Here is a 13,778-nt window from a genome sequence, read left to right on the forward strand (position 1 = left end):
TTTCGATCAAATGTTTTTTTCGTAAAGTAACGAACTTTTTAGTTTCGGAGCACTTAATTTTATATGACATGTTTGTTTACGTCTCATCCTTTATGTCAAAGATAGATTCCGTCACGTGCAAGATTTGTTATTTCTAAGCGTTTACGGTGCTACGAAAATGCATGTCGAAAAATTTCACCTTGTAGATCTCCGTAATTGAAAATTTACAATTTCTGCAAAATCTCATAAGAAAGCAATTTCAAACGTAATTGTCATAATTGCAATAATTTACAATTGCTTCATCTTCTACCTGCGTACAGTTTTCCACAACTCGTTACGCGTCTTGACCAAGCGGCACATGACGAAATTGCTTACGTTTCGGATTGAATTAAGCCGCATAATGAACTGACCCCAAAAGGGCGACACAAACACACCCCCCTTTAGATGTTGCCAGTCAGTCAGAAGTCTCTCTAGACCGGCTGACTGATAACCGGCTACCGCGGCTGATCCTTGACTGACCTCGCCCTGATTGAGGTTGTACTCCGGTCGCTGCCGACTTCAATTAAGCATGAGCATGCAAGCAGCTCAATCCCGTAGGCGGGAAGATCCCGTGAAGTAGCACGCGATTATTATAATACACACCACATCTCCGGAATCGCTGGTGGCCACCTATTATGATTATGCAGATATTCTTTCTCGCTCGCTCTCTCGGACAATCGGGTTCGGGTTGAGGATTCCTAAATTATTAGGTTCGAACAGAAGAAAAAAGGTGTACGAGGAGACGATGGCTCTCCGGTGATGGTCAGGTAACCGTCCCGATCGGTTCGCTTGTTTTGGGTGGGCTGTGATTTATTTATTTTATACATTTTCCACGGAGTGGAGCACTCATTTGAATACACAGGTGGGCAATGCCGCGAACGGTGGCCTGAAATGATTATAACTCAATTTATCACCCATCCCAACCGAATCCGAGTGAGAGAGGGATGGGGGTAAGCGCCAGGATTGGATTCGCCTCCCGGCGATCCGGTAGGTCCAATTTTCTTTGCTTTATGTGTTTATTTAACGCTCACGTTCTGCAATGAAATGACCGCGCACTGATGAAAGGGGGCTTCTGGGCTTGCAATCCAATCGGAATCGGCGTCGGTGGTCAAAATTGCACCGAACCGGTGCACGGGCGGACGTGAGGTTGAAAAATGAATTTCCTGTGTCGAACTTTGGTACATCCTTTGCGTAGTTTGTCTGGCTACCAGATGGCTGCCATGGCCAGAGTGGAAGTCAAGACCCACCGGAGACAGGTAACATTATGCAAATTGAAATTTGCTAAAAGCATCCTAATGGTCGTATTTTTGTGAGCCTATTCCTAGCCCAAGCTGGAGAACAAAAAAGACTACATACAAAGAATAATCGCATTCACCGCTATTGTGTCGGGACGTCGAATATTGTTACTGCCACCGCTGACAGGGTCTTTCTCAGGACGACGACGCTGCATGTCCTTTCCATTCATGCCTGCCAAACAGCAAAGGATAATGAATGAAAAGTCCCTTGTCCCTTCTGGCTGCAAGCGTGTGGACTGAAAGATCATGCACTCACTCGTTCGCTCCGAATCGGAAGAAAAGAATCAGCAGGAGGTCCCCATTGACTAACGACTGTCGCTTTCATCCAACCCAGCACAAAAAAATATCCTAATTATTAAAAACTTTTCCCCCCGTAGGGTAAACTGCTGCAACCAAAACATTCGACACAAAAGTGCACACACGAATCGGGACACAATGTTTCCAATTGTTTGACATTTTATCGGGTTCGGCCTTCGTTGCCTCCTTGCTCCTCGTTGCAACAGAAACAAGCAATTGATTCAATTACTTTCCAGCCCCTCGCCGCGCGAAGCCCTCCTGGTGGTGGCGGCGCAGTTCACGTCTTGCGAGAAATTCCCGTAGATTCCGAGATCAAAATATTGCTCCCGCGGTACAATAGGATCGATTCCCACTCTCGGCTCCTAACGAGTTTCCTTCCCATCGGCGGGAGATTTGCTTCGAGATTTTCTTGCCGTTATCCCCATCGCCCGTTCAAGTTGCATTGCTCTGTCGGGTTCATTCTTTTCGAAGAAGAATAATTAACATGTTTCGTATTTTAACCCCGTCTGTCGAACTCTGGCCAGCCAACGAACGGTTCCGCCCAAGCTCTGGTCGAATGGCGGCTTGGCGTACGCGCACTAATTTCTATCCGCCAACTAATTACCACCAGCGACCGCCAATACTCTGGCCTTTATGGCGAAGAAAAGCGAGGAGACAGCGAGTGAGGTTAAAACAATTAATCTTGCCTGTCCGTGGTCGCTTTGTGGTCCAAACCGGGGGAAAAGACCAAACGGTCACAGATTCGACGACGGCGTGACGTGTAGTCTTTGTTGTTTACTAAAAATTATGTCGGATTTGGGTGGAGCAGAGATGTTGAAGATCGTTTTGAAAATTCGGATATACCTACCTAGCCAATGTCTAACTGAATGATTGGAGTAGTTGCGCTTTGGAACTTTTTTTTTTCCGCTGCGGATGCATCCTACTTTCCATATTTTGTTGACGAATCCACTAGGAATTGATGTAAAAATAATGACTTTCAGTTTTGATAAAAACAAAATACTGTATGTCCGATGTTCCTGTTATTGATGCCGAAAATGTCTTTAAGGGGAAAAGGGACGTCATTAATTTTTGAAATTTCAAAAGCAGAAATAGTTTTTTTTTCAATGAAAGGTGTTCACTGTGATGCAGTAGGCCAGTAGAATGCAATGAACACATTTTCAATAACGTTCTTCTTCTTCTTATTCGCATTCCAAGCTTATTGCATATCGCATATTAGCTTAATGCGCGCTCTCAACTTAGTGTTCTAGATGCACTTCTACAGTTATTAATTGAGAGTTTTCGATGCCTGTACCATTTTTGCATGCGTATAATTGTGTGGCAAGTCCAATCATACTTCTATGCCCAGAAAAGTCGAGAAATTTTCCAACCCGAAAAATTCCTAGACCGGGCCGAGAATTGAACCCAGCCACCTCCAGCATGGTCTTGCTTTGTAGCTGCGCCTTTACCGACTGAGCTAAGGGATGCATGAACGTAAGTTTGGTTTTAAACGAAAAAACAGCTTATTAATTTCCAAAAATTAATGACGTCTCCTTTCTCCTTTCTCCAAAATTGCAATTGTAATTTTTTCAGAACATAAGAATAAATGAAAACACATCGGGTTTTCAGTATGTTATTATGCGATATTTCTGTCAATTGCGGGACAGCGTAGTATTACCAAAAAATTTCGTTGAAAAAAACGCTACTTAAATGCGTGTAAAAAATCAAAAATTTGGCATATCCGGAAATCCTACACAGCAAAAAATAGTTTTAATATCACATCAGAGTGGATGCACTTCAATCGTGTCGAAAATATCATTAATACAGTGCATGAACTGAATTTACGATGCTTTTACTGCATTTGTTTATTTTTGTGGCCATAAATATTACATGAGATTTTCAACAAAATTCCAAAATGAACAATTCATTAATATTGGTTTTTTAACTAGGCGGTTGTTGAATAAATCCTAAAATTAATATTCAATTTTTGAAAATAGAAAATCAATTTCTTTATTAATCATAATTTGATTCCAAACATGTTCACTCACTTTCGGAAACTTACTTATGTTAGTCATAGTAAAACAACTTTAGAAATCAACGTGGGACTGACATATTTACGTTGCAAAACTATCACATACAAGACACACAACTAAAATTTATTTAAGATAATTGAAATCTAGTTTATCTCTATCTATGCTCAATTAAATATCCATAAAATAGCAAACCTTGTAATTGAATAAATGGAACGTAAATTTGATTGTTTCATTGAAGCATATTAAACACCCAATAGAATGGATTAATCCCTATACATACAACATACAGTTCTAGTTCATAACTTTCATTATTTTTTTTTTCTTTCTTTCGAGAAAGATCGTGAGATATTCACCCATATTCTTGATTTTGTTCGAACACAAGAAGAATCAGAGGCGAACCAGCCTTTATGCTGAAAACCTCTTAAATAAAGAAAAAAAAAGAACATAAGAATATGGGTGATTGACAAAAAAATATTAGTGCTTTGTGTAGTCACCATTTCCCAAGTAACGGCAAATAAAATGGAAGTTTAAGGCAGACGTATAATTTCAGTGGGAACGTAACAATGAAATTTGGAATTAGTTGTATTCATCTGAACAACTTTTCCAAAGACAGCAACATTCTATTAGAAGAGCAGTCAAGTTAAAGCAAGCAATCAGAAGCCAAATGGTACATAACTGCCGACATACATGAGAATTCTGATCTGAGCTGTCCAGTAAACAATAGGTCTTATCCATCTGAATAACTTTACTAAAGACAGCAACCCCTTACAAAGTTGAAACACTGAAAACGAAACTAACTCACTTTTACTGACTCATATGGAGATATTTATAAAATCGTAGGTCACTCAGCGCATGAGTAACCTATTTTTTTTTTAAATGTCTTCATACGAATGAGTAAAAGTGACTCGCTCTTTGCATAAGATTCGTTTTCAGTGAATGTAGACTGATTAAACAAGCCTTTTGAATCAAATAACACTATAGCTGCATGGTGAGAGAATTCTGAACTAATAGGCCAATCATGTCATAGGGCTTGTACAACTGAATAATTACACTGAATACAGAAACCTGCTTTCTGGTAGTGCTGTCAAGTTAAAACATAGAATTTTATGCAAATTGCACACTAAGCTTGATCATCCAATAGGCCGTTATGATTCACAAATCTTACTCAGAGAGTGAGTCACTTTTATTCATTCGTATGGAAAAATTTCTAAAAGCATAGGTTACTCACTCTCTGAATTAGTTTCGTTTTCAGTGTTTGACTGAAGTCAAATTTTCTACGTTTCCCTTACTTAAGCATTTGGATTAGCATACTAAGCCCCACATATTTTCTGTTTTTTGCTGCAAAGATAAAACATTACATTAAAAATTGAGTGGTACCTCGTCTCTCTGTTCTCTCGGAAGTCATAGTAAGCGAGCACGTAATTGGTTGATTACGCAGGGCTGGTAGCTAGTCATTTTTCAGTGACTTTGTCACTATTTTACAGTCTTATTTCACTAACAAAAAAAGTCACTAAAGTCACTATTTCCTTAAAAATTGCCACTAAAGTCACTTTTCACAACCAAAATAGAGTGAAATGGAAAATTGAGTACTTGGCACTAAGGACGTCTACAGAAGTTCTGACAAAATATGCACATCTGTTGAAAAATTAACAGTTTTAATCAGGTGAACCGCAAAAAAATCAAGGAACTTTAAAACATAAGGAAATTCAAGGAACTTTAAAACACTGGGAGATGCCTTCAATTTTTATTACAAATTGTAAAAAATATACCTCCTTTCCTCAAAAATAAATTCTAACCCGTGGCAACTTTTCAAGGGTATTTGCCTGTGCTAGATTTTCAGAAGTCTTTGAAGAATTATCAAGAACTCATAATAAAAACTCACGTGAGATTTTCTGTCACTCTACTTATAACACTCTCAGCCGCACGGCCTTTGAATCAACCGTGAGTTCATTGTCTATGGTTTCTGTCATTAAGATATTTTCAGTGTTCTCAAATGTCTTTATCTACTGGTCTGCTACGGGTGTGTGTTAACTTGAAAAAAAGTGAAAAAGAAGCAACGCACAACGCAGAGATCCAAAATCTAAGCGGCTACACGAAACGAAAATCAATTATTTTATTCATGTGTTTCACTTAAGCTGGGTTTAGACAGGGCAAGTCAGTTGGTCAAGTCAGTTGAATTCAACTGACTTGAACGCGAATTGAACGTGTAAACCATGCCATTCAACTGACTTGATCAACTCACTTGAATTGAAAATAGTTGAACCAGGTTCAACTTTTCAAGCCAATTGAATTCAACTGAGTTGATCATTTGACTTGCCTAGTCTAAACCCAGCTTTATACATTTTTGCCAAAACCACATAGGTCCTATAAGAATGCATGAAAGGCATGTGTGACCGCTTATACATTTCATTTGATACATGCTCTTCTTTAACTTTTTGAAAGGCGCCTGCTTATTAGTTCACTTATACATGTTATGAATAATCAGCAATATAAATTTGCCAAAAGGTATAAGGAGATTTTTATCCGTGTAAGAGGCAAATGAGTGTCATCTTGTCAGGAAGAGCGGATAAAACAGGTGGTGCAAACATGAATTTGAAATGTATTTTTTTCCTTGTTACTCTCATGGATTGTTGTTGTGATGTCACGCAAACGTTCCATAAGAACAACTTAGGAAAGAAAGAGGCGGTAAATTTAGAACGCACGATCTGTTTATCTGAACATATGCGCTAGGTTCCGTTTATGGAGCATTTTGACGTTTAATCAGCGCACACTGCTGCAGCAGCTATATCGAAGAAGTGCAAGCAAGAGGGGAACAGATTAGTGGGAAAACAATGAATCCATTATAATCCGTGTTCTAGATAGAGAAAGATCATTAAACGTCAAAAAGGTCAATTCAGCTGCTTGCTGCTGGTCGTTTTGGCAGTTTGTTTTTCATTGACCTTTCTGACATTTATTACACGCACATTTTCAATTGAGAAGTTTGTTATCCTCACTTTCGCTCCAGTCAAAAATATTGGTTTGTTATTGTTATCTTCACTTTCGGAACATCAATACACGTGGGTATAGAATGTACTAATGGCTGAGTGGTAGCTGGCGCACAGTGATACCGCTCAAAGAAGTTGTACTCAAAACGAAACGTTTGTGTATTTCGTTTCATTGAATGGAAAGTGCATGGTCATCCTTCGAGAGTGAAAAAAGACAAGAATAAGGGAGTGCTGAGTTGTAATGTTGCATTACTTGGGTTGTCAATAAATCAAATGAGCGGCGTATTTAAAAATATCAAATGAGTTTTAATCAGAGCTGATATTTGGTTGGCGTGATATTTGTGATATAAGTGATTTTCACAACCCTGATTCTGGGATAGATTTTTGTTAATATAATTCTAAGGAAGTACCATGGGAATTCTGAAGAGAATACAAATTGAATTTTTCCAATAGAACTCTGGGGAGAAGTCCAAGATTATTCTAAGTAGAAATTAATGATATTTCTGAGGTTGATTGCATGGGAATTCTAAGGAGAATTCAAGTAAATTTAAAATGGATTTATGGAAGGAACCTTCAAGAAAATCAAAATCTTCTTTAACACTAAAAACATTTGATATTTATACGATACATGAGGAGATGAAAGTATAGAGTTAATACTTCCGCTGTAAAACGGCAGTGTGAAAATTGTATACAGAGAGTAGAATGCGAGCAAAGGAAAATTTTGAGGAAGGTACGAATCGGGTAGAGCAATCACATGGTGATTTGAGTGTGAAACAATCTATACAACTGTTTCCGCAAATCGAAGGTAAATGAGCAAATTTACGATCATCCCTTTTGCCAGTGTGGCGGGGGAAACACCCCTCACTATCCCTCATCAATGGTTGCATCTCCAACTACGTCAAGCATCTCCAACTACGAAAATAATCTATTTCCTTAAAGAAATGTTGATTGTTCTGCAAAGAATTACAAGAGGGCAATATTTTTTTTAAGCTAGAAGCAAGTTAAATAGAAGGGGAATGATTCTAAAAAAGTACTTGAGATCATTCTGAAATAATTCTGTAAATGTTTTGGCGAATTATAAATCGCAGAATAAAATTCAAGATCTTTGAAAAAATGTTGTCGTTGTAATGATCTATTTAACCCTATTAAAGCTGGTTTATTGGTTTATACATTAATTTGTTTACATATATTATTTATACATACAATTTACAATTACACAATATATACATATATTGGTTTATACATTAATTTGTTTACATATATTATTTATACATACAATTTACAATTACACAATATATACATAAATTGGTTTATACATTAATTTAAAATATCGCTCAACCAGTAACATTAAAAAAAACTCCGGAAAATCCGGAAATTTCTATTTGCTGGTCATCATGTATAACGTTATCAAAAGGAAATTATTCAAATCGCTTCAAATGCTCTACATAGGAGATTCTGTTCAGAGATTTGATATTATTAGAGGAATTCATGATATGTGATTTAAGTTCCATGATAAAAAAAACAGTTTATTTCAATATTCAACTAAATTAGAATTTCTGAGTCATCATATAAATGTCACTATTGGTTACTTATTTATTATTTAAAATTCACTATTTTGACACTATTTCCATAATTTTAGTCACTAAAGTCACTACAATTATATCGTATCAGCACTACCAGCACTGGCTACGGCTAAAAACTTTAATTAATTTTCAATATTCAACCATTGACAAACAGCTATCATCTTTATACCAAACAAATCTTACATAAAATGGTGTAATTAAAATTGAATTTAATTCATAAATGACCATGTTATAAGCATTCAAAACCTGGCACTATTTCGTCACACAACTTTTTTTTTATTTGTCTACCAGTATAGTCCACAAAAAAGTAGTCTAAGGCCAACCATTTTTTTAACTTCAATGTAGTTTGTTTAACAATAATTTTCAGGATAAAAGTGACCGTCAAAGTCCATGTCTTTTTAAGTTGTCGTTATAGGGTGTTGTTTTAAAAAATAAAAATTTTCGCGTTTCGTAATATTTTAACGAGACCCAAGAGGAAAATAATATTGTAGTCTCCTGAAAGTCAGTCAATACCACCGATTTATCCCAGGAATATAACTCTTTCTGTAAAAGGAGGACCGATTGTCCACTACGTTGTCCGATGCGAAAATGAGTTTCGATACGACATCGTTCTAAACATAAAGTTCATCCCAAACCTGCCCGATATCATCCGGGCAACTCTCCACAAATGAGAGATAAATATGAGAGCGAGATAAATATGGAAAAACTGCCAGTCGGATCGGACGATATTGGGTAGGTGCGGATAGCCTAATGCAAATACAGAATTTCAAGATCTGCACTCTCACTTTGGAGAATCTAAGTTGTACAATACGTACATCGTACAAGACCTTGATAAGCCTGTAGACCCCAAAATACGTTGTCTTTACAACTGCGTGACTATCCCACATTATGGGGCTACGTCGAGCTCTGCGCGTTCAAAAATTTAGTCGGGATATCGTACAATACCTAATTGACTCTGTAGAACATCAATATCTAAACTAAACTTCAGGAACCTTATAGAATCTTAGATATATTGCTAATACATTTGATCAGATCCTATGAAGCTCTACGGATTCGGACACTAAATCAGGACATTCAAGATTGTTTTGAGCTTGTAGAACATTAATGCATTATTATGCTGTTTTGTATTTCATAAAAATGTTAAAGCTCTGTGAGCATTTTTGAATACAGGTCATTCAATAAAATATCTCAGTCGTCTCTGTTGAACTTGAAAACAAGAGGTTCAAAAGTATAGAATTATTTGGACGCCCTAGATAGATCTTTTAAAAAATATTCTTCTAGATAATTTCTACATTTCTGTACTTCTACAGCTGAATTCTATCAATAGTGAAGAAAAATTGATTAAAATGAACCTCAGAAAAAAAGGGACTGATGAACGATAACCCGATGACAATTTGTATAGTACTTTTCTATTAAGACTGCCAGATCATGAGTTTCCATGCAACTTTATCAGCGAAAACGAATTTTAACTAGTCTCACCTCCTTAGGTACACCGTACACGGTAGAGAGTTTAATAGGAAAAAGGAGCACATAATACTGTGTGCTTCTGGATTCTAACTGAACCACACGTTACGCAGAGGGGAGCGGAAGTAAAGAAATCTCTGGAAAACAATCAACGTAGCTTATGGATATCCTCTAATAAAAAATATAAATCAAAACCATTCTAATGAAAAATCTCATTTCTCTCGTCTTTCCTGTGGCAGGTTGCAAATCGTTCTTCAAGCGGTCCGTCCGACGGAACCTCACCTACTCGTGTCGGGGTAATCGGAACTGCCCGATCGATCAGCACCACCGGAATCAGTGTCAATTCTGTCGTCTACGAAAGTGCCTCAAAATGGGAATGCGACGCGAAGGTAAGTCAAATTCAATTACATCACATCTGCATTATTTTGTGGGGGAGGGGAATGTGTTGGTAAATAGCGACAAAGGTGCTAAACCGTTCCGTGTGTGTATGTGTTCTTATATGTGCGAAGCGAGAAAGGGTAGTCAGGGGTCACGTTGTAAGAATTATTATTGTTCGCAAAGCTACCGTCACCATGTTATTGTTGACACGCCAACGCGCGGTCCTATGAAAGCCAATTTGCGACACAGAGCGAGAGAAAGAGCGAGGAAAACCGCAAAAAGGCGAAAGTGTCGTCACCCAGCCACAGCACGAGAAGAGGTAACAAACGATGTCAAATGATGTTGACAAAACGAAATGTGCGAAACAAGAGACAGGCACAACAATTGCCCATATAATAACGTTAGCACTGCGGAGCCAAGGTCGCATCAGAACACGGGATGGGATGGGGGAATATGGGGAGGACAAATTACGTTCCGGGAGGAGGCCGTGGCTCAGCGAGCCGTGATTTGGAACAATAATCTATTAAATTCATTAGTTCTGTTGAATCGCGATGCAATAACAACGAACGAGATGGCACCTTGACGAAGCGGTTATTATTGCTGCGCCGAGTACCGAGAGTATTATTGTGCATAACGCGACGATTGCCGGCTATTTTATGCTGCTTAAGCCACGAATGAAGTCATTATTTATTGTGTATGTAAATCATAATGTTATTACCGAGCTGAGCCTTAATGCGGTACAAATATAATAATGCATGCGCATTAATAACGCGCTATTCATCTCCGCGTAAGCTCTGTGACAGAATCGAGCGTAAAACGGATGGGATTACATTTGTCAACTGTTTCAAGTCGTATTGTTATCGTTGACTAAAACTTGTAGTTGACTTATTTACAACAAACTCAAAATACTACATTAGTCCCAATCAACCAATTAGGGCCGATTTCAGACTGGTGTGAGAACTTCGTCAATTAACTCCTTTTGGCTAGTCTTTTCGCGAAATCCTTTCCTACTGGGGGTCCCCCGGAATCGATGCCAAGCAATATTTCAACAGCTTGAATAAAAACCGGTAATATCGTTATTAAGTCACAAAACTTATCTGCATGTAAAAAAGCAAAACAGCAGGAATACCTATAGTTTCTTGGTTCCCATAAGAGTGCCCTCCTGCCGCTTGGCTCAAGAATAGCAGAAGAAAGGCAACACTACTGTTTCGATTCAATTGTTCCCGGAATACAGCACAAGCAAATCAATAAAAAAAACGGAAAGTCTATTTTGAGGTTACATTACACATACACACCTGGGGGTACCGACCGGAACCGCCCTACAGGGTGCAACTGTCAATTGGGCGAGGGCATCCGAAATGTCAAAAGTTGTTCAATCCAACCGTGCGAGGAAGCAAAAAAGCGTGACATTGGACACTCCAATGGAGACATCAAGTATTCATTGGTTAATAAATATTAAAAACAGAAAAACGAACCTCCTGGGAGAATCACGGTCTGCTTGGATAGAGCAATCCCGGAGCGATAAGAATCGACGTGTGGAACACAATAAACACATCTATTATTGTTGTTGAAGCCGCTGCGCTGACGCTCGCTCTGGTTTGCATGTCAAACGCAAAGCTTAGCTGCCCGACGGAGTCCGTTATGGTGTTCAAAGAGCGGAACAGAATGACATGCAAGTTCCGTAACGGGGAAACGTTTTCCCAGGTCGTGATTTATGGGATCGTTATGATTTTTAATATTTTGAGCAAATACCGCTCAAAGTCTCGAATCGCAAAATTATCCTTGTGGAAGGAACCCTTCAATCCAAACATCCAGCGGCGTGCAATCCTTATGATTTTAAATATGTAAAGCAAATATAGACAGACAATTGATGCCATCAGGAGAGGATGGATTTAATCCCGTTTTTCTGTGCCGTAAATGGGACGCTTTTCTGCCGCCTCTAGAAGACATTCAGGGCGCGACGCGGGGCGAGAAAGAACAATACCGACGGAAACTATTTTCTATTGTTCCCGAAGGAAGATTTATGGTTCGATGTCGTCCCTCGCCCGTCTCGCTCTTTCACCGGGATGTAAAATTAAAAGACACGAAAAAGGACTGACCACTGGTCAGTCTCCTTACCTTCGTCCTCAAAGATCTCCCTCTAAGAAGGGGGAAGAAAAGGGGTGAATCTTTGCAAGGTTTTCGGAAACGCACATTCACCGACGGAGAACCGGCTTCTAGCATGGGAACCGGTTCCATTGACCAGTAGTGGTCAAGAAGCAAAACTGACCGTTAGAATAAATTAAAGAAATAGTTAAAGGGACACGACCCCGGCGGTGCGTGGCGGCCAATGATGTGTTGTGAAGGACATTATTTGAATCACAGCAACGCCGGGCGATTCGGGATGTGTGTAGGTTCGCAGGACATGCGAGCGGTGTATGTCGTTGGGATTTTCGGAGATTCCGGACGTGTGAGCCACGAGAGTGACACAAAGCGGTGCGGTGTGAGGATTACGGTTTTACCGTTTTTGTTTATGTGGATTGATGGGTGGTGAGATCATTGATACAGGTACGGAATACAAACATTGGAAGATGAAGGGAACGGAATCAAAATATGTTTCGAGGACTCGTGGAAGATTTGAGTTTTAAAACATAGAGGTGTATTTTGTTTTGCTGATTTTAGACAATTTTAAGAGCAAAAATTAAAAAAAAAACCTTCATTCAATTACTTGCATAGTAATTATTAGATGGGTCAATGAAGTTAGTAAAGTTTGACAGAGCCAGAAACAGCTTTCCATTAAAAAATCACATCAAATTCTAGCATCATAAGGCCTGAGCGCAATGACAGCGGAAGCAGAACGGGAGCGGTAGTGGAAAGCCTAAATTGAGTTAGAACTCAACTTCGATTTGACATCTTGATGGTATTTTTTACAACTGTCAAACTTTTTTCTTTTCTTTTTTCCTTTAATAACATCGGCATCTGTTCCACAATCGAGTGCCAATCACCGACGAGCGTCGATTGCCAATTGGTGTTTAATCACCGACGGAAATCGAGTGCCAGAGAGACGACCAACGGATTTACTTCCCTTCTGAAGGTCGGCAACAGTCAAACTTGCCGCTGCCGTTTACGTTTACTTATAGACTTGGAGCTGCTAATTGATATCAAAAGTCGTTTAATTTTAAGATTGTTTATTTTTATTTTAAAATCTAATCTCGAAAGACTTAAACATCCAAATGTGTCATAATGAATGTGGGCGTCTTGTGGCAAACCTGTATAAATCCAAATGTGGTTTAAAGTTAGTGGGAGTGATTGATAGAGTAAGCTCTGGCAATTGAATCTGTTTTGCATCGGACATATACATTATGTATTGAGATAAATCAAATATACTGCATTAATGTTGCACAAGTCATAATTCAAATATGTCTGCTTCTTCTTTTGATATTCTTCGTTACCAGATGAACTGTTTGATGTTGTACATTAAATAACTTAAAATTATCAAATCAAAAGTGCGATAAATTACCTGAAATAATAGGAAGCATTTTATGGTGAATATATATTTCAAACTAATTGTTCTAAATTTAACACCACAATGTTTTTCACTGAATCGTAGCAGTCTTATTTATAAGTAATATTAGTAACAGAACAAATTTAATTGTTTTCGTATTTTTCAGTGTAAATAAATTAACTCTCTCGACCATTGAAGCCCAAAAAATATATTGAAAAATTACCACCGTTGGGAACGGCGCCGGTGGTGTAGTGGTAAGCGTGATT

At 38.4% G+C, this 13,778-nt stretch overlaps 1 protein-coding gene across 2 annotated transcripts in view; it reads left to right on the forward strand.

The window, feature by feature from the left end:
• Positions 1–13,778, forward strand: part of LOC135704854 (steroid receptor seven-up, isoforms B/C-like) — a 126,558-nt gene that overhangs the window by 39,169 nt on the left and 73,611 nt on the right. For both annotated transcript variants that reach the window (XM_065226363.1, XM_065226364.1), the window contains exon 2: positions 9,890–10,039. In XM_065226363.1, coding sequence (XP_065082435.1) covers positions 9,890–10,039 — 150 coding nt within the window. The remainder of the gene's footprint in view (positions 1–9,889; positions 10,040–13,778) is intronic.

Source organism: Ochlerotatus camptorhynchus, unplaced genomic scaffold (genome assembly GCF_037179485.1).
Source record: "Ochlerotatus camptorhynchus isolate MF236.1 unplaced genomic scaffold, CSIRO-AGI_Acam_v1.1 ptg000249l, whole genome shotgun sequence".
In the NCBI taxonomy this organism is placed as follows: domain Eukaryota; kingdom Metazoa; phylum Arthropoda; class Insecta; order Diptera; family Culicidae; genus Ochlerotatus; species Ochlerotatus camptorhynchus.